Source organism: Rhinolophus sinicus, linkage group LG01 (assembly GCF_036562045.2).
Source record: "Rhinolophus sinicus isolate RSC01 linkage group LG01, ASM3656204v1, whole genome shotgun sequence".
NCBI classification, from domain to species: domain Eukaryota; kingdom Metazoa; phylum Chordata; class Mammalia; order Chiroptera; family Rhinolophidae; genus Rhinolophus; species Rhinolophus sinicus.
This window is the reverse complement of record NC_133751.1, coordinates 185,260,805-185,287,318: the sequence shown is the minus strand read 5'-3', so window position 1 is coordinate 185,287,318 and position 26,514 is coordinate 185,260,805. Positions and strand designations below refer to the sequence as shown.

At 36.9% G+C, this 26,514-nt stretch overlaps 1 protein-coding gene across 8 annotated transcripts in view; it reads right to left on the bottom strand.

The window, feature by feature from the left end:
* The window catches only part of PIKFYVE (phosphoinositide kinase, FYVE-type zinc finger containing), a 69,881-nt gene that overhangs the window by 28,336 nt on the left and 15,031 nt on the right, over positions 1-26,514 (bottom strand). For 5 of the 8 annotated variants that reach the window (XM_019726947.2, XM_019726946.2, XM_019726949.2 and 2 more), the window contains 14 exons: positions 24,792-24,930; positions 23,312-23,469; positions 21,769-21,880; positions 20,136-20,283; positions 19,425-19,592; positions 13,668-13,727; positions 11,909-12,038; positions 11,299-11,479; positions 10,537-10,611; positions 7,763-7,870; positions 4,513-4,653; positions 3,732-3,858; positions 2,320-3,476; positions 234-334 (listed from right to left, as the gene is read on the bottom strand). In XM_019726947.2, the coding sequence (XP_019582506.2) occupies positions 234-334; positions 2,320-3,476; positions 3,732-3,858; positions 4,513-4,653; positions 7,763-7,870; positions 10,537-10,611; positions 11,299-11,479; positions 11,909-12,038; positions 13,668-13,727; positions 19,425-19,592; positions 20,136-20,283; positions 21,769-21,880; positions 23,312-23,469; positions 24,792-24,930 (2,805 nt within the window). Of the gene's footprint in view, positions 1-233; positions 335-2,319; positions 3,477-3,731; positions 3,859-4,512; positions 4,654-7,762; positions 7,871-10,536; positions 10,612-11,298; positions 11,480-11,908; positions 12,039-13,667; positions 13,728-19,413; positions 19,593-20,135; positions 20,284-21,768; positions 21,881-23,311; positions 23,470-24,791; positions 24,931-26,514 lie in introns of those variants that run through there. The other 3 variants (XM_019726951.2, XM_019726952.2, XM_019726954.2) reach the window with 2 other exon arrangements.

Genomic DNA, 26,514 nt, shown 5'->3' with positions numbered 1-26,514 from the left:
ACAAATTTCTCTTCCAGACTCACATTTTCACTCTTACTTTAAGGTAACCTCATTTACTTCTACCCATGAACAAAGAGAAATTTCGTACTTAATTCCCAAGTTTAAAAGTTCTATCAATTCATACATGGCGGACAGCGTGCCATGGACTGGAAAACAGATCCTAAGCATTTCTTTAAGCTGCTGGAATTCTGTTCTTAAGCAAAGTGCAATAGAGCGCGGGGACAGGACCCTACCAAGGGCTGACACAGGCACTGGGAGCATTGCTGGACTGGGCCGAGGAGCTGCTGAAGAGCACGCACAGTTGCTGGTGGTTAGCAGGGTTCAGACAGTCCATCTGGAAGAGAAGAAACAGGTGAGCACCCGGAAGCTGTTACACACCCCGGGCCCTCTGCACGCTTCCCAAATCCAACACAGTCCACTCGATTTTTAAAACCACCTATCATCACTGAAGGGTAGTTCTAGTGAAGATTTAAAACTGTAAGAAACTAAATAGAAGGAAAACGAGCAGTTCGTTTTTGTGGTGAAACAATACAAAAAAATTTAAATTAAAGTTATAAAAATACAAACAGAAGTCTACATACGCTTGTTTTCTTAAATGCTCTTTATTTTTACAAAACTATATTAAATTATTCTGGAAGTAAATAGCTAATTAAATATGAAACCATCCATTTGAAACAGTCTGAACTAATAGCTAGATATAACATCAATTTGAGATACCCAGAAATCTAAATTCTAAGGTATTTATTTATTTGTACTTTATACCTATTTTTGATCATTACAAAGGTTAATACCTGCTCTCTGTTGAAATTCACACAGTACAGAGGTATATGAAAAAGTTCATGAAGTACATAAAGCCTCTCTTCTGTTGATGCCACCCAACCTCCCAAATTGACAGATTTGACTGGTTAAAAACCATGCACTTTTTTTTCTTTTTCTTTTATTTATTGGGGTGACAGCTGTTAGTAAAATTACATAGATTTCAGGTGTACAATTCTGTATTACATCATCTATAAATCCCACTGTGTATTCACCACCCAGAGTCAGTTCTCCTTCCATCACCATATATTTGAACACCGTTACCCTCATCTCCCACCCCCCAACCTCCTTACCCTCTGGCAACCACTAAACTATTGTCTGTGTCTATGAGTTTTTGTTTCTCATTTAAAACCATGCATTCTTGTTGCTAGCTCATACACATACTACAAACAGAAACACCCACATAAGTACAAACAGGTGATTGTTTTTATAAAAATGGGATGATGCTACATATATTAAAACACAACTTGCTGTTTTAAAACTTGAAAATATATCATGGGGCTCTATCTGGGTCACTAAATAAGATCCAACTCGTCCATTTTACAGCAAGCAATTGGAAATAATGCTTTAGTAAACATCCTTGTACATATATTCCTATAAATTGTAAACATCCTTATGCAAAATGCTTACTTCTTCCTGCGGGATCGGTTATAAAAGATAGGGATCCTAAATGAAAGGTACACACATGTTCATGCAAACTAGTAGAGACCTACCTCCCTATTACTTTTTATACATTTACGTAAATGTGTATAAACACAAATTTATATAAAATTTATTATAGGTATTTTCCCGTACTTCATTAACCACGGTTCTTATCACTTTTCCTTTTTGCCAATCTCACAAATAAAACATGGTATACCATTATTATTTAGCACTTTCCCGACTACCAGCGGAACTGGACATTTTTTAATTTATTTTATTAAACAACTGCATTTCCTCATCTAGAGATGAATTTGTTAATTTTATTACCACCATGATCAATAATATCTCCATGAATAAATCTTCCTTAACCTGCCCTCAATTTCTGTTTAAAAAGTAAAGAAAGAGAGCACTGTCAGTTAAATAACAATGTAAAGTGTTTTATGTTAAACTAAATAAAACGTTTTTTTAAAAACACCTCCGTTTCCTATAATAAGCTTCCATCTCCCATTCTCCCCCTCACTACCAGTAAAAGAATCAAAGACACTCCACGTCCCACCCAAGTCATCCTGCCAGAAATTTTAAGCAGCTCCATATATATCCCTTACTCAGAACTCTTCCTAGTTTACTGTGAGCTCAGCTTGAAACTCTCATAACCCAGTTACATTATACTCCTACTTCACACATTTTAAAGCAACACGTAAGCAGACAGACCTAAGACACAAAGAAAGCATAACATAAATATTTAATAAATCTGCATGCAGTTTTGTCATGTTTGATTTTTTTTTTTTTTTTTACCCTGCCAATAATAGAGTTGTCAACACATTCTCAATTTACACAAGCACCCAAAGTGGGCTCACTCACCTTTGTTGACCACACTGCATCGCTGGGAATCAAGCCTCTCTCTTCATCACCCTCAGTTTTGCTTCCTGATTTGCCACTTGAAGTACCTGATACATCCTTCGAATAAGTAAAAGGGTCTGAGTTTTTCTGAATTCTTCCTCCTCTGGCCCGATAATCGGCCAGCATTCTCCCCAAGCTCTGGCTATCACCCAGATGCGCGGCAATTCTAGTGCTCACGAGCTCGTGGGAGGGCAAGACTTGAATAGACCTGGCCTGAACACTTCCATTCATGCCCTGAAGGCCAGAGAGATCCCTGAGCAGCTGTTTCTTCCGCCGGCTCTCCATTTCTTTGAACTCTTTATTGAGGAGAGGAGACCAGTAAACCTGCTCTACAAAATAATCGCGGGTGGAACATTTCATCCCCTTTTCAGTTAAAAGGAAGGGCTCCCGAAATGTGATCACTGGGGAGATACAGAGGATGACGTCTTTTAATTCCTGTTTAAACGCCAAAGAGTAAGTCTTTCGATTATCTTCAGAAGAGGTAACTTCCTCCGTAACATAGAGTCCGGTGTCATCCTGGAGAGGGTCTCTGAAGGCTTTCATCTGGCTTTGGGGGTCTTGTAGCTCATCTGTTTGCTGCAAAGTCTCTGGCGGCTCAAAGCCGAGGGCATCCTGCTGGTCATCCACATGAAGCGGCAACAATGATTCCGGGACTGATGGAAAGAGAGCGTAGGGGATACCTGCCGGGCAAGCTGCTGTGGCAAACTCCGGATGCCTCACAGAGGACACATCCTGCGAAACAGCTTTATTTTCCTGGTCACCCTTCTCAAACACAAGCCTTGATTCTAGCGAACTGCCATCATCAGAGGGCAGAAACTCCACAGGGAAGCCAGGCTCCCGGGGGAGGGGACTCCCGCTGAACGGCTCCAGTGCAGCCTCTTCACCCTCTTGTCCCTCGATCAGAGAATGGAAGGAAGGGTTTTGCGTTAACATAGGAGGCATAGCAAATTCATCCATGAGGAATGAGATCTCAAGTTGAGAATGATAAGCTACACAGATCATAAATATTAGGATCTCTTTAACTCGAGCCAGCTCGTAATCAGAGCCTCCTCTAAGCTTGATGGTGCAGCCCAGGTGCTGGGGACAGCCTTCAAAAAACATCAGTGTTTTGGTTTGTTCTACAAATAAACAAACAGAAAGTTAAGAATAGGTGGCAATCCAGTCCAGAAGGCAAGGCAGAATGAATTCACTACCTTACCATCTGTAAGAGAAAAGATCACAGTTGCCTAGCCTCATGTAACCCCTGCTAATACGTTCATTCGTAGATACCTGCTACTAAGTAAACACCGTAGATACCACCTACTAAGTACTGATAGGTAACCAATATCCTCAGGCCCCCCATCTAGGGTGAATCGATGCTAAAGATCACTCACCATTAGGCAACTGAAACATCTGCATATAAAATTTGTGGCAGGTGCCCAGGTGGGGTTTTGTGAGCAGCTGGTCCATCGACATGACTAAATCACCTTGGGTCATCCGACTGATTCGTTCTAAAACTTGCTAGAACAAAGAAAAACATTATATTACGAAATTAGAGAAGAATTTAATCCTTAGTAAATTTAATCTGGAAAGGTAATAGGAAAAATTAAAACTATCCTTCACAATGAATTTCCTTAATTTTGATAATTATATGACTTTAAATTCTAGATTAGTCCACACGTACATAGTAGCTTAGTAATCAAAACGTGCCTCTAAAATAAACCACACTCATTAATAACGTCATCAAAAAGCATTTAAGCACCATACACTGGTACAGGTTACTCTAGGGGCAGGGGAGGCACTTCTTGGGTTGGAATTCAGTTATTCTGAAGGGAGTAACTTTTCAAGGGCGAGAGCATTTTCTGCTTGTACAATTCCCCATACAAAATCAGGGATCAATAAATACACTTATTAACTAATGTCTATTACATCTTTGGTCTTGCAGACACCTATAATGAGAGTTATATAATTAATCACATTTCCTTCCAGCCTGAGATTCTCCAGTTTTAAATAGTGAAATAGCTGCCATGCTTCCTATCCTACTTTCAATATATGTGGCTCAGCAAAGAAATAGATAATCAATGATCCCTGCATACCTACCACACATGCATATAAACTTAAAAGATGTGATTTTTCTTTTAAATGATATAAAAATAGAAAACTAAGAAAACTCACTGATTTTACATTAATGACCAAAGTAATGCCATGCTCCAATAACATGTCCTGGGCAATCCGAGATACTGTTTTCTCTACTAGAACCAACGTGGGTCGAACATCCACTATTCGTTGAACATAATTCTTCAAGAATTCCCTTTCCTAAATAAGATAAATCAGAAATATATGTGGTACAAGTCAAGATCTAGACATTTAAATATCAGGCTAGTTTGCCTACTAATATCAATGTCAGCTAAGTTTTCTTTGTCCATAAATAAGTCTGTAAGTTAATTCAAACACAATCAAGAATATTATTCATGTCTCCAAACTGTTGATTATGCTGGAACAAATTTCAGGAGAAATTCCATTCTCCAACTCACTAATTTTACTTTGATGGATTTTTAATTCTTAATAATCTGTAATATAAAAGCCAGAATCCAATTAGCTAGCTCTCAGAGGTTAAAAAAAACCTAACTCACAACCCCCAAAATGAAAGCAATTTCTAAGTGTTTTTGATGTAGTTAAGGATTCTACTTTTTACACTCTGAAGCACACCAGAGTATCTTTTCTTTTGGGTATCTGCATAAATAACTCTCTAACAGGCTAGTCCAGCTACTTCCTAATTTCAATCTCCCAATAGATCATATTCTACCTAGAACAGCTATAGTTAAAAATTAAAACACAATGCTTAATACAATTTCATGACAAAGGCTTATTTTCAAAGCCAATGAATACTATAAATAATATCCACAGTTAAAACAATACAATCCATTAATTGTTTCATATAATTTCTCAACTCAGACAGGAGACAACTAGACATGTGAGCATGTTTGTTACTTCTGCCCATATGCCCAGTGTTTTCTGAGCGAGGCTGTATACATGATCAGTGCCACCAGACAGGGACGAGCCCATTCCCTACAATGAACCTGCCCTGTTACGGAGTATTTTTCTTCTCACCTTCCTCGGTTACACTGATAGAAATTGTATATTATAACAATATACATACTTAACAAAAACAGAATTTTTCTTTCCTGAAACGTGTTAACTTCCTACTCTGCTTACGAAATTGCAATTTAATGGCATTTAAAATGACTTTATTTGTGCAATTCCAACAGTATAACTGGAATAAAACTTCTGGCATCTGGTACAGGAATGGCAGCTCCAGTCAACTATCCCAACTGTACATGAAGGACCATGTTAAAGAAAGAGGCCTGGGCCAGGCTCCACACAGAAGGAGAATTAGAAGTAGGCCATGAGCACGGAATGGAGCAGTGGCAGACCAACACACCTAGCAAGGCCGGCCTGATGAAGACAGTAAAGCTTCAGGCTAATTATCTCCTTGCCCTTGGTTTCTGATCCTCCTTTTTCGATCTACGTTTTAGCTTCTTGGATTTTTCGGTCATTCCACACTGAGTGGACCAAAAAAAAGGAGGCGGAGGGGGAGGTCAGAAAAAATTTAGCTGATATTGTCTACCAATTCAAACTAAAAGCTTTAGTAAGATAGGAATTAAAGATATAATAAACTATGTTTTAAAGCACTGATGAACAAGACACTCTAGGTTATGAATAAAGGCACGTTTCTTAAGTACATACTGCCCAGAGCATACTTCTCTAACATGAAAAGACTTTAGTCTGTTAACCTGACTACAACAATGGAGTAAAATAAAGTGGATAAATTTAAGTACAACTTTTTTGTAAATAAATATCTGTAGATTTCAATGACCTAGTTCACCAATTTCGAGACACACAATTTTTCACATTTTAACATCTCTGAAACCAAGATGTAGCTCATGATCAACGTAGTTGTGATCTAATCCTACAAAAGTCTTCTTCTGACACCTTTGGGGAGATAAGAAACCTTAGCATCAAGGATCTTAGATGGACAAATGACAATTGTGTTTCACCCCAATCCTTATGTCAGCTCTCCACTGAAGAGTCACGGTAAATCAGAGCTAGAAGGGATGGTAAAGCCTTGTCGAAACCTCTCACTTTTACTGGTACCATGTTTTCCTGAAAATAAAACCTAACCGGAAAATAAGCCGTAGCATGATTTTTCAGGATGACATCCCCTGAACATAAGCCCTAATGAGTCTTTTGGAGCAAAAATTAATATAAGACCCGGTCTTATTTTCGGGGAAACACAGTACACAGCTGAATTCCAAAGAGGAACCGGCCCCAGGTAACAGGGTTCATTAAGCAACAGAGCCGTTTCATAAACCCCGGTGCCTTTCACCACAACTCAGGTTCCTGTTGGTGTCTGAATTCAGTACAAAAAACATTGCTTCTACTGCTCTTAGAAAAACTGGGCCTATCACCTATGAATTTTCAAGTAATGTTTTCCCTAAATGTTTCTGGAACCGAATATAAGTGTTTCTGCTATAATATAATATACACATTCCTGAAAGCCTCCTGTTTTTAACAACCACAAATTAAAATTAACAGCATTTATGGGAGAAAAGGGGTTGGGGCAGAAAACTTTTTAAACCTATGCAACTTCATATCCAGAGCATTAACAAAAACAATAATTGGCACCCGGAGAGAGAACCCAGACAGCCCGGGCAGGCAGCTCAGCATAGCTGGAACTGCCTCAAGAGAAATTTAAAATGTACAAAAGCAACTGCAACAGTACAACTGGAAGTGGAGCTCTGAGCAGCAGAGCCATTAACAGCCGTCCAAGGCTGGGGTACATCTCTGGGGAGAGGGCCCTTCCAGCAGGAGCTCACTTTTAATCTCCTAAAATAGAGCCAAAAGTGTCCGTGCCTGCATAGCCACTGAGCTGAGGCTGTTTTTCTTTCCAGCTGAGGGTTATAATCCTACTATAGCTATTCTGGGCCCTCTTACTTAAGAAAAACCACATGGAAACCACAACTTCCATCTGACATTATTCCCATTTACCAGTTGCGTGTAAACTAACTGATGTTCTAGAAGCATGTGTATGAATAGAAAAGACTGTATTAAAACCAGTTATTACCAGGGGGAACCTGATAAGGTAAGAGAAACCCTTAAAGTAAATCAATGACCCAAATGTGAAGGGCAACCAGGAACTGGATTTTCGCTTTTACTTCCATATAGTCCCCAAGAGTGACAGAGGTTTTGGTAAGCTGCTAAAGTGTAAGACATAAAAATTGTCTTTTATAATAAATGTTGAAAATGAAACAAGAGCAAACAAGTTTCTTTGCCTGTCAAATTTCATCAGCTAGAATGAGTTGCAAGATTTTGCAAGCAGCACAGCATACAAACACCCCAGATTATTGCTTCAGTAAATTCCTACCTGCAGCACAATAGGATCAATGCAAGTAAATTTAGTCTCTTCTCTGTAGAGATACTCAATGGAACACTTCAACAGAAGAATCTTGGGGTTTTTAATACAAGAATTCATCTACAAAAAAATGAACAGTTTGTTAAAGCTTTTCAAGTTTCTGCTTTGTAGACCTCCTTTAAGCATACCTTTACGTCATACTTTCATAATTCCTGTTAAATAGATTATCTCATTATATTCATTTTAAAATACTCTCATTTCGTTCCTTTGTGATATTCTATTTTTTTCTAAGCAAATAATTTAGTTCAGGGCAATGCAAAATTCTTCAAAAACCTGCTTTGTTTCACTAATGCTACTTTAATCTACTCCTCTAAAATGTTAATTATTTTTTCTTTTCATTTCTAATGCTGCAATAAGAGATAACAAGTCCAGAGTAGAGGGCAATGGGGCTTGAAGACAGGCTATTTCATGGAAAACAGTATGGAGGTTCCTCAAAAAATTAAGAATAGAGTTCTTAATACGACCCAGCAATCCCTGTTCTAGGTATCTAACAAAAAAATCTGAAAACATTTATCTGTAAAGATATGTGTACCCCTATGCTCATTGGAGCATTATTCAAAGTGGCCAAGACATGGAAACAACCAAAATGTATTCAACAGATGATTGGATATAGAAGATGTGGTATATATACACAATGGAATACTACTCAGCCATAAGAAAAAATGAAATACTGCCATTTGTGACAAGATGGACGGATCTTGATTATCATGCCAAGTGAAATAAGTCAGACAGAAAATGCTGAGAACTATATGACTTCACTCATATGTGGGATATAAAACTGAAAACAACAAAGGAACAAGACAAACAAATAAACAAAAACTCACAGCCTCAGACAACAGTTTAGTGGTCACCAGAGGGTAAGGGGAGGAGGGGTTGGTATTACAGAAGAGGGTAAAGGAGGTCAAAATATAAGGTGACGGAAGGAGAACTGACTCTGGGTGGTGAACACACAATGCAATATATATAGATGATGTATTATAGAATTGTACACTACTTGAAACCTATATAATTTTACTAATTAATATCACTCTAATAAATTGAATAAAGATTTTTTAAAAAAGATAGGGTATTTCACAAACTCTCAGAGATCAGCAATCTAGAAAGTGTAATTTAACCTTTCAAAAATTCAAGAAGTGTACAGGAGGGAGAAAAGAATGAAAATGCCTCTTGAATATATTTCTAATAGAAATTATTTCCAAGCACTCATATATTGGTAAGCCAATTGGGTAACAAGAAGTTAAAAAAACCTCTCCAGAAGCAGAGATCCAAACAATATACCCTAATCATGCAACTAAAGACATAGGCAGACTGGCCTGAAGGCTGCAGTGGGGATTTCAGACTGACCAAGCTTAACGACTCCAGACTGACAAATACTCCTGAAAACGGTGATTCACCAGCTAGGGAACTATGGTCAGGCTCTTTCGGTAACTACAGACTAAAGACTATCTCTAAATCTGGTCAGTGCAGCAAGACAGTCATTCATGCCTATGTTTCTACCACACCCACACACAATTTTCAATTCCATAGAAAAGCGCCACATATTTACCTCTCTGTTTCAATGAAGATCATTTCATTTGGCTTATAGTACTACTTTAATGGGTAATGCGCTGTTTTAGTAAGACTCTATGCAGAAATACTGACTTTGCATTATTGCTATGAAATAATGTCAAGTCCAGGCATACTTTTTTTTAATCTACTGCCATTAACAATTTTCAGGTTTACTGCCTTACAAAAAATAAATCATTAGTCTCTGTTTAGAAAAGAATGAAAACAGGTTGTTCATCCATCTAGTCCCTCAGACTAGAAATCTGCCTGAGCTCTCACTGTAATCAAATCAGTATTCCCAGAGGTGGGGTCAGGGTATCTCTATTTTCAGTAAGTTTCCTTAGTGATTCTGAAGCACAGCAAGGATTGAGAACACTCCTATAGTTCGATGGATTCTCAGAATGTGAGGACCAACAAATGACATTGGAAATACTTCAAGTGTCTACTTTAAAAGCAACCCCACACTTCACTTACACCCCACTCTTCCACTTCCCTAAATCTGAGTGGAAATTTCTAAGGGCTGGGCTTAGGAATCTACCTTTTTAACAAAGTCCACCCTGAAGCTCATGTACACTAGGCTTTGAGAATCAATGACCTTCAGAATAAAGTTCAAGATCCATAATGGGATTCAAAGCCGTTGCCTGCTTCCTCCAGCCTCATCTCCTTTCCTATCTTGCCTCTTAGGATCACTGAGTTTCCTTAATACACCAAGTTATCTCACACCACTCCTTTGTGCAAGTGCTAGAAAGAGGCCTCCAACCTGAAGGTAAAGATAGAAGGTGAGAAAGAACAGAATGCCAGTGACATTTCTGCAGCTCAGCCCTAGAAGAGAAAACAGAGCTTAAAGTGCTAGTCCTGCGGAGAGACTCCAGTCTGTTACGGAAACCTTGCCTCTCTGAGATGTGGCAGGGTCAGGAGAGAAATGATACTAGTATCCTATCATTGTGTTGGTCTGGAAGCCTCACCCTCTTTCCCCCTTCCTTCTTTTGTCTGATGAATTCCATTATCCAAATCCCAATCCTCAGCAGCTCTGGGAGACCTTCCCTGAACCTCCAAAATTTTGCCCCTATGGCAGACACTGCTAAGTTACTCCTCAATGCCCACTCTCCTTTCCTTCCATGATGAGGGTACTACAGCAGCCATGGTTTGCTGGACTTCACTGTTGAAGACAAACACATTACCTTTTTATGTGCAATATTCTTGGTACAAACAAATCCATTGACAACCACAGAATCAAACTTTTTTCCACCTGGGATCTAATGAAACAATGAAGAAAACAATAAAATTCAATGATACATTCTTAGACTCCAGTCTGATAGATACTATTATTTATTTCCATTTTTTATTTTATCAAATATGTAATCGAAAATCAGACCAAAAAGTTTCAGGATACAGTTCTTCCTTTCAACCAGTAATTAATGGCATCTAACATAATTGTCTATTTTCACACCTCCCACTCTGACGTACTATCTGGTACTCTAAAATACTCATTTTAGTAAATCGGTGCCATCTGGCAACTGAAACCCCTATTAAGTGTCATTGGTAAAAAAACATAAATAAATACATATAGTACTCCATTACTATCTAAATAAAGCAATTACTCACTGCTTTTCCTCAGAACAGCGACAGTAATCTAAAAACAGGCCTTCTCATAAGTGGCAAGTCAAGAAGAGGAAGCAAGAAGGTTAGAAACTATATTTATATTTGCTTGGGTTCCCAACTCATTCCATGCCCAACTCACGCCTGCCATTTACCTCTCACTTCCTGAGTGGCTTCCATGATCCCTAAGGGCAGAGCTAACAAACTGAGCAGACAGAAAAACCTTCCCCTCCTCACCTAGCACCCCACACGGTAACGACTTTTTAGATTACCATTACGAGACAAGTTACTATCAGGCCCATCTCAGCAGTTCCCAGCGTTAGGAAAGCATTAGCAGAGCTCACTTTTTTGATGTGGACAAACTGACGGATATCCATGTCATCATCACGGTTCTTGACATCAGGGCGGACTGTCTGAACAACCTGGCAGACTAGTGATACAATGATGTCCCTCCAAGATGGTGACAATGAATCATTATGGAGCAACTGTTGGAGTAGTGCCATCATGTGGTTATGATTAGCTGAACTATAAAAGTGTTACAAAAGAGAAGTTTGTATAGTCAATACTGCCAGAGGCAATAATTCTGAAGATGCAGTAAGTAGTCTACAAAAGAAATAAGCCCAGGAATTAAGGCTCACACATAAAATCTTCTTGGTCACTTTTATTCTTGCATTATATCTAGACCTTAATGATTTGCTCATAAATGAAATTGTAAATATCTCCAATTAAGATAACCCCTTTAATGTGATAAAATTTTTAACACATAAATTACAGTGGGGACAGATAAGCACAGGTTAGGACTTTTGTTTTACAAAAACTTTCATCAGAACAGGCTTTATTTCCTAAGTAATCTTAGTATTTTGACTTTATAAGGAAAAGAACTATGCACATGCCTATCAAGTCACTGAAGATTATAAAAATGGAAAATTCCAATCAAAAAGCTCACTGCCTTACAGTAACCTCTCCATGGCCTGTTTCTCTCCATTTTCTTCCCTCAGCAGCTCCAGGTTGTTATGATGCCAGCCCAAAGGCGTGAAAGGCAGCTCTTTGGATTTTTCCTCGACTCGACGATTAAACAAAGATTCTAAGCAAAGTGTAAAAGAAGAAATACTTCAGTGTAATGTATAATACCATCAACTCACAGATTTAGAAGTTGTCGATTTATTTTTTTTTAAGTTGGCCAATTCAAATTGTTGGTGTGAAAAGGCAGGGACATATATAAATACATAAACAAAAGAATTAAGTGTGCATTGGAGCATCAATATTTCCAACAGCCACAATCAGAGACAGAACTATGAGAAGCAAATTTACATAAGCAACTAGGACTCTCAAGCCAGTAAATATAAATATAGCTTCTGAAAAGCAAATAAAACGCGATTTTCACAGTCCTTTAATTTATTTGGGGACATTAAGAGGGGGGTTAATTTTCCCTATAAAATCACAAACTAAAAACTGCATTCAATGGAAATCTGGATGCTGACAAAACAACATGTGATTGTGTGGGTGCTAAAGTTTAAAGAGAAAAGCTCAGTTCTGATCCGTCTGAACCAGTAAAAGACAGTGCAGAAAGTCTCTTCAAACAATTCTAAATTGTGTTTCTTTTTAGAGATTTGGACCGAAGGCTTTTTCTTTAGCAAAACTTTTACAAGTTAGACCCAAAAATTAACTATAAAGAAATATTAAAACATGAAAAATAACAATTCAAGTAAAATTTTATACAACCGTTAAATTTTTTAAAAGAATAAAAATGGACTTAGATGAAAAATTAATAGGTAATACTAAATGCTTTACAAAAAAATTTGCTAAGGAACTGTTGAAAATGTGACTGAATAAATGGTAAGAGGTGGGAAATGCTTATAAAAATTCTCTAATCCTTCCCCTTTAAAGCAAACCAAACCAAAAAAAAATGTTTTAAGCAAATAGTCCAGCAGACTACACATTAAAGCATGTGTCCAAGACAAGTGAGATAGAAGGACAGCACGTTTCAATTATGTAAACGGCTCTCTATAAACTTCTAGTTGAACCCAATGCCAAGACGTGAATTCAGAAACACTGCTAAGTTATGACATCAGCTGCAAGTGGCCTCCCTTGTACCAGCTTGCCCTACTTTCTCTCTTGTATTTGAAACCCTCCCATTATCTAAGGCCTAAGCTGTGGAGTGTTATGGACCAATTAAGTTAAGCATGTCTTTACTCCACAGTAAGCTAAGTAGAGAAGGTGTAAGAAAAGGCTTGTACTCTTCTACCCGTCCTTTGGCCCCAAGAAATTGATCAGCAGCTAGTTCTTTACCCCTGCTTCCTACTTCTCTTCCCAACTTCACAGGGCAAGCAGCATCCTCAACTAGGTGAGATCTGCCTGTGGGCTTTTTGACATGTTTGACAATCATTGATGATACGTGTATCAAAGCTTAACATTATATTCATGCTATCATGCTGTAGGAAAGCATAAAATAGTTATGCCTTTAAAATAATAAAATTCAAGTTCTATTTAAAAGCTTTTAAACAATTAACTTTTCAGATCAGAGACCTTCTTCTCTCAAACTAAGCCCAAGTTTATATTCTTGATTCTTAACAGTCTCAAAACTGTGTTCCCATGATACTAAAATAATCAAATACATTTTCAGTACCTACTCTGCACCAATCAATGTGCTAGGCCTAAGTATATCCTCATGAGTAAGAGACACCATCACATGTACAGCTTTTGATAAAATTACCTTTGATGAAGGCATCACTTATTGAGAGCTGTTGTCCTCCATTGTCAGAAATCAAATACTCTGCACACCAGGGAAAGAGGAGAGAGGAGGAAGGAAAGGAGAGACTTATGACTATAACAAGCCAGCACAATTATAAAGAGAACACACCCACATGCAAAGTATTACTCACACTACACCCATCACTGCCTGGCCAATTCAAGAAAACTTCAGGCTAAAATGTATCTTTAAACTTGTTTCACACGCTACATACTAAACTTAATAGACTTGAATTAAAATATAGAACAAGAACAGTAATGTTAGATTATCTTTAACAGATTCTTTTTCCCTTATTAAAACTTAACCTGTTTTATGGAAATTGAGATCTTCAGTCATGTGCATGACAAATGTAAAAAGTTATATAGTTTTTCTCATGTATTACTGTGTTATTTAATAAATGATGACTTTGTCTCTACATGAGGTAATTCACAGATAGAGAAGCCACCTCACAAAACAATATACGGTGTTTTTTTAATTTCAGGATATAAGCTAAAAAAAATTACACAAAAGTGACATTGGCAGGGAATAAAGGATTTTTCAGTTTTCTAATAAGAGTTTTAGTTTTTCAAAAATTCTAACCAAACACTGCCCAATGGTTGGTTGCGATAACTGCTGAACATACTCAGAATGTGTTCTTTTAGAACTTTTAGAATATTAGTTTTCTTACAAGTGAAACTTATTCTTTACTTCCCCATGAACTTTCCTCTAGGTCTGTGACCAAGCATAGCTCAAGTGGGGTTCTTTCTACCATGCAAATTAAACCACAATGTATTTTAAGACCTTTAAGGTATAGGTTCTTCACAAAATTCTTTCCAAGTAGATTTCATTTATAAACAAATGGGCTTCAAAAGTCAATGTTTATAAGCCAATATGCTCATCTTTCAAACAAGAAAGCAGATAAAAAATTTTACTTAGAAAATTCAAGTGTTCTGTGCCAAATACAACAAAATCAAGTGTGCAGACAAGTAAAAATAGATGTTAACACTTTATTTCTACACCTCCGTCACAGAAGTAAATAATGCTAACCCCTGTTCATTCAAGTAAGGTATTGGCTTTAAGTGTTTATGTTTCATACTAAAGCATATATATATATATGTGTATAGATGTATATACATATATATTTCAGAAATGATGAATTTCCCCATTTTACTATGAAAAACTTTCAAATAAAGAAATACTCTCCATCTAGATTCAATAATTGTTAACTTGCCAAAATAATTTTTCGCTACATACTCATATACATATGCTCTTTTTTCCCCAACCATTTGAAGTTATATATATCATTGCACTTTTCCACTAATATTTCAGCATGCATCTCTTAAAAATCAGAGCATTCTTCTCTATACACATTTAAGAATATTGACAATGAATGTCTTAATATCAACTCAGTTCATATTCAAATTTATCTAACTGTCCCTAAAATGCTTTAATAATGTTTTTTCCTCAAACCTGGATCCAACAAGGTTCATATACTGCATTCTCTTCGTTCCTTTTTAATCTAAAGCAGACCCCACATTCGGGATTTGATCAACTGTTTCCTCATGGTACTGTTGAACTTGCTCCTATTCCCCATGTTTGCACATAAATAGGAAGTTAGACCGATAGGCTGACGGAAGCCACGATTTTCACTCTCCTTTAGGTCCTACTTCTTAACTTTCCAAGAATGCTTCAGAATCCTGCTTGCAGCACATAATAATAAAATACATTTTAATTCTATCACTCTCCAAGACCAATAGTGAAACATTAATCAAACCAGAAGATCACACTAAGTTTTATAAGTTTCTGACAATGAGGGGCTTGCTTACATAAGGAAAAAAACACAATTTTTTTAAGTGCAGCTATTTCAATCAATTTTATAAATCCAAATTTTCTCAGCCTTAGAAGACAGAAAACGATCTGTAAGAAAAAATTTAGTATTACCTTTAACCTCAAAAGAAAGATTAAAAACCACTCATTTTCATTTGTATTTTAAGAGGAATGAAAAAAGAAGCAGAAGTCTATTATTCTTTCACTTCACTACTAGATCGTTCTGACCATCTTTACTTTCCAGTAATGAGTGTTCACCTTAACTACAATGCGGGAAAAAATCAATTATTGAATTTGAAAGTCACAAGAAAAATAGAAAAAGATTAATTCATTTCAGTATGCTAAAAACTATCAAGAGAACTGTGAAAACCAGGAACATGTATTAAGGGATTTATAAAGTTCTTATATTGTAGACTCCTGAGGCTGCAAATGACCCAAGAGATCAATCTAATAATTACCTTCTTTCTGATGCTGGAACTTCCTGGATTATATTCTTACTGTGCAGGCCAAAGGATTCCTTACTCCCCCTAATAATTCTTTTAAAATTCCAGATCTCAATTTTTCATTTCACAGATTCCGAATGAAAAGCGAACTTAGAAGTCACCAAGCCTACCTAACCTCAGTATCAATACTCAGTTACTCTGAAAGGTGGACCTTCAGACACCACCTGCACACTCCCAGGGCACAGCAGCAAAAGCTCACTGTTCCTAACTACTGAACTGAGTTTTTCCCTCAGCCATATACAAAATAAGAATCATTCCTTTCAGATACTCTTCAGATACTTAAAGGCAACATCACCTGAAATATTAAGAATGGCTTTCTCCAGAGTATTAATAGTAAACTTCTTAAGCCTAATTACATTCTTTGTGTTAAATTTCATCTGGTTAGTCTATTGCTTAAGATTTTTTTAAATTCCAATCCTGCTATCCAACACACTAACTGTTCTTCCCATATTTTAACGATGTGTGAATCTGAAAAACATTCAAAATGCTGACCAAAAAAGTTCTTGAACACAGAATATGGATAGACAAAGGACTATAGCATAATCTAGAAGCATTCCCTTCCTGTTAAAAATAAATAAATTTAATTAATTAATTAAATTAATTAAATAATTAATTGTTCTTTCAATGTTTGGTACAACCATTAAACAAACTACAAGTCCATGCATTATAGTAATAGTGGTTCTTACATTTGCCAAACACATTAGCTCTTTATGTGTGTTTTTACATAGAGGCTCATAGAGACTCCAGAGCCTGTGCTTTTAACAGGTAAATATGACCACTGCCTACAACTAACTACCTCTTTAACATATTTCCAGTGCAAAATTGTCCTCTTTGTCCACAAAGCTATTGAAAGACCATCAAAAGTCTTATTAACATCAAAGATGACAGTGTCTATCATGGTCTCCTAATGTACCAATCTCATATCACCATACAAGATGGAATTAAGGTTGTTTCGGACTGACTTATTTTAGTTAACCAACACTGTTGCCCAGTCACCACCAATTCCTTTTCTAAATATCAAAGTACATTCTGTGCATTAAATTTGTCTACAATTTGACCAATTTTCGGTCACATCAAAAACCCATCTTTTAAAAATTTTTAATGCATCTATTACTAGTCACCTAAAGTATCTTCTATTCTGCACAACTCTTCAAAGATATGCTCTGGCCTCATGATCACAGCTCCAAATTCTTTCAATAATCTGGTATACAGTTTGCCGGAACCTAGCAACAGACATAACAGGCACTGTCTATCTCTTCATTATCTCGAACTTCACTTTCCTCTTAACCATGTGTGTTCTTTCCTGATAAGATTATTTTGGCGGGGGATTAATACTAAAACAACTCCCCCAAATAACTGAACTAATTTTTCTTTCTTTCTTTGCATTACAATTTTTTTAATCTTTGCTAACTGAACTAATTTTTCTTTCTTTCTTTGCATTACAATTTTTTTAATCTTTGCTAAAATATCCTTGGCATTTACTCCAAACTTCAATGCAATCTGGACTTGTGTATCCTGTCTTTTTTTTTTTTTTAAGTACTGGCCCCTCTTTCAGATCCATCCTTATATGAAGATTGCCTCTTATAACTTCTGTAGACAATCTTCTTGAAGAGTTGACATCAGAAAGGTTCCAAAAGAGTCATGATGGTTTTTTTCCAACTGCAGGTGCTCTGCCTTTCCTTTTCCTTAGAGACACAATTTGAAGCTGTACTATAAAAATGTCGTTATTGGAGCCTCTTGTTCTACTCCTCTCCCAACACTATGAAGTTAGGTTTCCTAAAGTAAATGTCTGACTGTGCTCAGCAGTCCATCTTTTGCTATGATGAATTCTATGATGACAGGTCAACTTTCATCATGATTTTTTCAAAACTTCGTAAAACTTTCCAGGAGGTGAAATCATCAGCAAGTCAATGATGTGTTTTGCACTCTACTTTCAGCAAAATGAAATGGCCAACAGATGTGTCCAGAGAACTGATATTCTCCACATGACGGATCTCGCCTCTGACCCACATCTGTAATTCGTATCACAAGGGCATCATCCAATATCCTCCATGTGATCACAGTCTACAGTTAGTTCTCACACAAGTGTCACTCACGTCTGCTCACTGTCCTTCCATACTCACCCAAACGTTCTCCACCATTTTTCCAATTTCTGTTTTGAGGATTCCCATAAAGAAGAGTATCTTACTCATGTTCAACACTACGCTAAGTCTCATCTTTTCCCACACCCTCTCTAATTTTCTATTTTTAAATAAGATATACCTTTTTTATTACTGTAACTCAAATACCAGTTTACCACATCTTGATGATAATGGCTAATATTAACAATTATGAGAAATTTGTTGTAGAAATGTAAGCTGGTTTCCAATTTTTTTAGCACAGACATTTAAGGTCATAAGCTTTTCTTTTCTGATCATATTTTTAGGCTCAAAATAGGGAGTAGCAAAGAATTAAGCAAGTACTTCTGATCTGAGGAGACAATTCAGCTTTAGAAAGACACAAGTTAAAAATTCAAACTCTAAGTGAAATCATAGAACAAATTCTTTCATCTTTATAATAACGATTTTTCAGTGACTATAACATAATGCAATCCCACAATTATTTACTTACTGATACATTTTTTATTCATTTACTTTTACATAATGCCATCTTATGGCTAAAATTTAAATTGGTTTTAATTCTATACAACCGAGAAAACTTCATCACGCATTTTAAAAAAGCATTAATTTCTTCTGCACTGCTATGTTAGATTTTAGTAATGGTTTACCTTATTTTTCCTTTTATACCAAATGTTTTTTTGAATACATCCATTATTATTTTTGAGTCAACAAACCCAAGTGTCATCTAAGATAGCTAAAAATAAACAATGAATTCGTTTTGTAGCAAAGAGAACTTTTTAATAAACACAGCATGTACATAAAAAGCATTTTAAATTAGAGTAGAAAGATGTTTTGGGAAATGTGAATGTTTTTCCCACAGCCTAGTTCAGGTATCTGAAAAGGTTTAGGAAAACAAGCTACTGGGTAACAGCATAAGCAAGTAGGCTCTGAAATGTTAAATGAAGAAAGAGAAATGAATAGAGCAGAACATCCATGTTATAAACGCAAAGAAATGCCACCTTGGAAGTTGCACATTATGCTAAGGGAAGAGCAGTCAGATGTAGTTCCTTTCAAAGACTACAAGCTTTAAACTGGGTGTGGTGGTCCTGAGGGAGAAAACAAGAAACAAAAGGAACCAACCAAAAAAGGTATGGGGAGGAGGTGTGGGGCAAATGAGAAAGGGTGGAACAAAACCCACACCAAATCCCCTCAGCCATCTGGGACAGAGGAAGCCAGAGGGACAAGCTGGCGTGAGATCCTACGGCCCAGGTCTCCAGCCTGCATTTGGATTCCGGATGGCGACTACCTCCTACCTTTTTGGTCAGCAGGGTGAGGGGGCACATGTGGGTACTTGGAGGGCTTCTTGATATGGAAGTTCACGTTGTCCAGCTCCACGTTCAGGCTGATAGAAGCGGCTGAGTCACTGTCCACTGTGGACTGGAAACTGCTGACTGATGTACGCTTGCTAGGACTGGCAGAATCTTTTAGTGTTGGGGAGGGGAAAGAAATATAGGGAGAGGAGGGGAGTAAAAAATGGGTTTCATGAGGGTATTGGAGGAAAGGAAAAAAATGTTTTTTTTTAATATACAAGCCCAATGTGCAATACCAAAATGGATACAGTATTTTCATGTACTTCTGTGTAGACTTAATAAAATTTGATCAAGTTAAATGTAAAACGAATTTTTTTAAATGAAGAAATATATTGGAGGTTCTGCAGAGAGAAAGTCTGATATCATAGTGAAGAGGTGAGAAAGTTGTCTGCTGTGACATTATTAGCTCAGAGTTATTTTAAGCTGCTGCAAACTAAAGACTATGGCAAAATCTGAAAACGCCAGTAGCCTAACAAGTTGGTTTCTTAAGAAAATACTGTATCTAGGACGAGGATTGCTATCAGATGTTTACATTTAGTTGGGAGCCATAAATCTTAAAGTAGGACTGTTTCAACTAAACAAATAAAAACGTTATTTGATCACATATTACGGTAATGAGTCATAAAACAAAAATGTTAGAAAGTTAAAACTCACTAGTCAAATTCTCGTCACCTTCTTCTGCTATCTGTTCTGTGTCACTGTCATCAAACTTTATGTCTTTAAACCAGGATGGCTCTGAGTGTCCTTCCACCGAGTTCACAGAGTCACTGTCTGGAGAAGGGGTCTCGGAAAAGTCCGTGCTCTGAAAGGATCGAGACAGGATCTAAGCAATTCGCCTTCAATAGCAACCACAGGGAAGTTAGGCTGTCACACTACAAAGAAGGTCTAGCCCAGTATTTTTACAAAGCTAACCACCACATAAATTTATACAAAAATAAGCAAATTAGTAGAAACTAAGTTATAAACCAGCATCATGCTGACAATTTCACTCTTAAAACTGTCATTTTTGGGCCGGCCCGGTGGCTCAGGGGGTTAGAGCTCCGTGCTCCTAACTCCGAAGGCTGCCGGTTCGATTCCCACATGGGCCAGTGGGCTCTTCAACCACAAGGTTGCCAGTTCAATTCCTTGAGTACCACAAGGGATGGTGGGCTGCGCCCCCTGCAACTAAAATTGAACATGGCACCTTGAGCTGAGCTGCTGCTGAGCTCCCAGATGGCTCAGTTGGTTGGAGCATGTCCTCTCAACCACAAGGTTGCTGGTTCGACTCCCACAAGGGATGGTGGGCTGTGCCCCCTGCCACTAGCAACGGCAACTGGACCTGGAGCTGAGCTGCACCCTCCACAACTAAGACTGAAAGAGCAACAAGTTGAAGCTGAACAGAACCCTCCACAACTAAGATTAAAAGGACAACAACTTGACTTGGAGAAAAGTCCTGGAAGTACACACTGTTCCCCAATAAAGTCCTGTTCCCCTTCCCCAATAAAATCTTAAAAAAAAAAAAAAAAAAACTGTCATTTTTATTAATCAGTAGGCTTAGGCAGTATGTTACGAACACAACATAATAGAGAGATCTCATGGTGTTTCACTTCATCCTTTAGTCCTGAGAGTGAATGAACAGGGCTTAAAATTTACTCTAACCCTGTGCACCAAACTAGGATACATCCTGGAAAACAGCTTTTAGATTTTAACAAATAACGCCACACCAATCTTTTGTTATTTGTCTTTTCTAACCACTGAGTTTCTAATTTTAGTTCACAAAGGTGTTACTAAACATTATATATATACATGTATATATCAAATTAACATAAACCAAAAGGAAAAGTATATCTTTTTAGAAAGTTCTATCTTTCAATAATTTCCACTTCCCTAACTAAAGTTGAAAAAAAAGAATATTCACTTTTACCACTGCTATACAACGTAATACTGCTAATGAGTCAATACCTATTGCAACGGTGACATGAAATTTTTTCAATCATTTTGTTATGTATGCTCTATCTCAGTCCTAAAAACAGACACAGTAAATCTGAAACCCACTGAAGGTAAATGACAGACTATAACACCACAAGGCCAAACTTAAGAAACGCCACACCAACTGAATGTTTGAATCTGATAGGTTTTCCACCATCACTACCTACCAAGTAAAAATGCTTTAACTTTCCTCAAACAGCAAGGTAAACATGTTAGACACACGTATCTTTGAGTAATTCAAGTACTTTTTATTTCCACAGATGAAGAAAGACCACAACAAGCTCGCTACATGCTCATTAGCGGTGACACTGAGAACTACCTGCAGTGGTCGGTACAGCGCATACTCATCCCGGAAAAGCTGATCATGATGGCTGACACAATCTAGCCAACGTCCATCGACCATCGCTTGTCCAATTGCTATAGCTTGCGCCCTGAATCAAGACCAACAAAAATGAAAACTTTTACAATGCAGTTGGAATAATTTTACAGGTACAAGACGAGACACAAACTAAATTTTTTTTTCCCCGTCCTCATCAGAGTTGGAATTTCAAATTGTCCTTGGATAGGTGAGGGATAAAACAAGAGAGACTTGAAGCCAAATTAAAAGATTTTTTGAGGTACCATAGTAAAGAACCTATTCGTAAGTCAGTCCTAACAAAACCTAATTCCTGCATTTCTGAAGTACTCAAGGCATGCATGCCCCGTACTTAAAACAAATATTGAGAATATCCTGGCTCCTGCCCTCAAGGAGCTTACAGTCTTGACAAGAAGACAATACCAAATATTACAGATACAGGTATAAAATGTATATACTGTGTTTCCCCAAAATTAAGACATAGCCAGACAATCAGCTCTAATGAGTCTTTTGGAGCAAAAATCAATATAAAGCCCTGGTCTTATTTTACTATAATATAAGACCAGGTCTAATATAACATAATACAATATAATATAATATAATACAATATAATATAATACAATACAATGTAATATAAGCCTGGGTCTTATATTAATTTTTGCTCCAAAAGACGCATTAGAGCTGACTGTCTGGCTAGGTCTTATTTTTGGGGAAACACGGTATGTATATCCATGAAATAAGACACATATTAACACATTGCATTTATATGGCATTTCGCAACCTATAAAGCACTTTAGCGATGTTATTTCATCCTCACAGCTTCTTCTCAAAAAACTATATATTTTCCTCATATTGGAACTGAGAGGTCCAAGTCTCAAAGAAATTGAGTAACTTGACTAAAAGCACAAAGCTAAAAAGAGACACTCAAAACTGAAATGCAAGGCTTCACTACTTAAAGCTGTTTCTCTCTCTTCCTACATACTTGTTTGTTCCCATGAGAGGAGTCACTAACCTAAACAAGTAGAAAAGCTCGGGAACATGTTACCTTGAAAGGCAACAGGAGCTGTCTCTCTTTTTTACAAATTATTTGTGATATTTTAACAACTCTCACTAGGACACTCCAGGTGTGGCTCATGAACCCAATTCTCAGGACAGGTTGCAATGTCCAGATTAGGGAACAGTGGCAGAAACCAGTGTTGTCTTTGGGCCTACCTACGTTCCCCAATCCTGCTTAACTACAGAGCTCAGTGTTTTGGGAATTACTATACACTTCTGCTCTTAATAAATTAGGTAATTGTGACCCCATTTGGCTCCTTGCCTCTATTCTCTAGTGGTTAAAGCCCTGAAGGGAGGAGGGCTGATTAATTAGCACCCCAAACACCAAATGCAGAAAACAAAAGCACCCTACTCACAAAGAACCTGGCTCCCCTTATATGTACAATGCTATGTTCACATTAAAAATAAATTACTAAATAATACCAGAAAGTCTTTCTTAAGATCACATTACCTTGTAGTAATGTGTCCATTTCGAATTAACCAGTTGACTAATTCCTTTCCTACGATGCAGTTGGGATGCGTTCTCAGCCAGTAGCGGTGATCCTGAAACTCCATTCCACTGCTGTGATGGCAGATTTTTTTCCACAGGTCCTTTAACTGAACACTGTCCTGAAATTACAAGCAATTACTCCTGAGAAGGACGCTATATACCTTTTTGGATTCTTTCTTGTGACTTGCAGATTCACACAAAGAATTCAATTCAGATGTCTTTGTCGTAGCTAACTTATACAATTTAATAGAAATGACACATGCATGGGGAACAGCTTGAACTCAGCTCATCTAATTCCAAACCTAACCTTTTCTCTTGAAAACCAACTATCCCAAATAATTTTTTTCAGTCAGTGGCACATATTATCAGTCTCTTAGTTATCTAATTATAAAATTTCATACTCCTCTTTGGAGATGGGGGAAGGGGGAGAGACTGAACAGACAACACTCATCTACAGTAAATGTTTCTAGTAGGCTTCGCTCCACCAGATTCTCACCATTCTCACCTACACCCAATTGTCAGGTGAATTTATTTTTTTTCTGAGTGAATTTTCCTAAAGAAAGGCCTTCCGTGAATTATTCCCTTCTCCAAAAACTTCCAACATTACTCAGGGCCTACAGGTCCATATCTAAACTTGTAAAGAGTGAATTCACCACCTTCCACCAGGTAGCTCCAAATAACTTCCCATTCTCATTGCCCACAGATTCCAACATAATCTCTCTCCCAATTAATAAACCCTACTACAGTCCATGAAAAACGCCACGCTTATGCTCACCACTATCCCTTTCCTCACACTTTTAAATAAGGTTTGCTTTCCTCATTGCTGACCCAAATCTATTCCACACTTCAAGGTCCACTCCAAGCCTTTCACTTCAAAACCTTTCCTAATTCCCTCACAACTAACGATCTTTCTATTTTTTATAATTAAAGTATTACTTCTTTTATTATTAATGACTTGCCCATCAACCTCATTTCTACTTTCTGAATTGCAAGCTTGAGGACAAAAGCCGTATCTTCCATTTCTTTGACTGAACACAGTATTGTACACTTAGATAAATTCAATAAACAACTGATTATCATCTCACATAAACATATAGTACTAACTGTCTGAAAAGTATTCGATGGGTATGAGAAATATGTTCTAAAGCTTAAACAGCAATCTGGGACCTAACTAAAACTTAAGCTCGCTTATTAGTAGGCACCTGAATTCTGATCCTGCCAGAGGTGAAAGGGGTCAAGAAAATATTAAGGCAATATGAGTATGGAATGCATGACCAATTGCTTAGGTGATCCTAATAAAAACTTAAGCTAATTATTTCCTCTATTTAATTCATATGCTAACTGGCTATTTCATTTGTATGTTTCTTTAAAAAGGAAATCAGTGAGATAAACATTCTTTATGCTCAAAACTAGCAATGGCTCAAAGATACGGGAGCAGTACCAGAAGAATTTTGCGTTCATCTTCAGTGGTCTCTGTCCTAACATATGTTCGGTTAGCCTGGGGACTGACAGATGTCTCATATGAAGATACCATGGGAGAACCAGATCGATCCAGCGACAGGTTAGTAATGCTGGCTGATCTGGAAATAAAAACAAAAAATGAAAACACAGTTGTAAATTCTTCATCAATAAACAGCTACAGTGACAATTCATTTTTAAATAAATGCTTATTTGTCAATGTTAAGGTATATTTAACAGTAGTTATGACATTATGTATGATAGTATTGGGAGAAGAGTATCCAGAAATTCTCTGTACTATACTTCCAACTTCTGTGTTAGTCTGAAATTATTTCAAAATAAGTTTAAAACAAAATTGTTATAGAAAGATTACAGGAAAACAATTATAGATGTAGTTCATATAACAGTAATATTTCAAAGGAAATAGATAAAAACTCCTTGCTAAATGCTGAAAATTAGTATTCTTTTTAAGTGACAAATATGAACAATCACAATGTAAATGCAGAAATAATCTTACAGATCAGGGACAGGAAACCACGGCCCACCGGTTAAATGGTTTTTGCATAACCAGTGAACTAAGACTGTTTTCAGTTGAACATCTCTAATGTTCTGATGACAGAAACACTCACTTTGAACCCAAACTAAGCAAAATATTATCCCCCCAAAAAGAATTCCTTTCTTCTCATTAGTAGACATACATTAAAAATATTGTCCTCAATCATTATTATATTTTGCATTTGATCAACAAACAACTGGAGAAAATCTGTTTCCTCTCTCGCTGTGTGAGTATTTACATGATATCCTTAATAGTGCCTCTTGCCAAAGTTACCAAATAAATGACTTGTGAAGAGAATATCAATAGCACCAAGCAAACTTTTATATGCACAAAAATTTTAGCTAGAAATTTAGTTAGCTTCTACCTTGAAAAAATAAAACCCAGTTTTAGCTTCTATATAAAGGATAAAAGGCAGAAGTATCTACAATGTGCCAGACACTATAAACTCATTCAGTAGGGCAATGTACAGATCTTCCCTCATTTAATCCTCACAGCATCCATGGAGTCAATACTACTAGATCCATTCTACAGATAAGGAAATCAAGAATCAGAGATGAAATCATTTGTCTAAGATAATTCAGCTAATAAATAATAGGGCTGTCTGTCATTCAAAACCAGGTCTCACTTGAAAAACGATGCTTTCCTCAGCAGGAAGATACTTTTAAAATTTAAGAAATTACTCATAGGCTGTAACAGGCTTAGCAAAAAGTCTTTTTTAATGGTTCATGAGAAACCACTGATATCAAATAAATAATAGTCTATAAGCAAAATTTTTGAAATAATCAGTTACTCGTTTCTTGGCATATTCTTTTAGTGAAGTTACCACTATATCTTATTCAACTAATTAAAATATCTTCCAAGGTGAGCATTAGCCATTCTACTTCTCTGTCTAACATTCTAACCACCCCTACACATCTTCTGATATAGTGGCAACAAGAATTTAAAAAAAAAAAAATTAGTCAATTTCATTGTCAAATATTTTAATTAGCCTACTACTGTAAGAGTGCTGACTAAAATTTTTCTTAGAGATAGTACTCACTGACTAAATTACATTTTTCCTAAAGACTTACATCAATCTTAGCATTAATTCAAAACACACAAAGACATACTGTAAATTGGCACAGCAATCTCTACATTTGTGCACATGCCA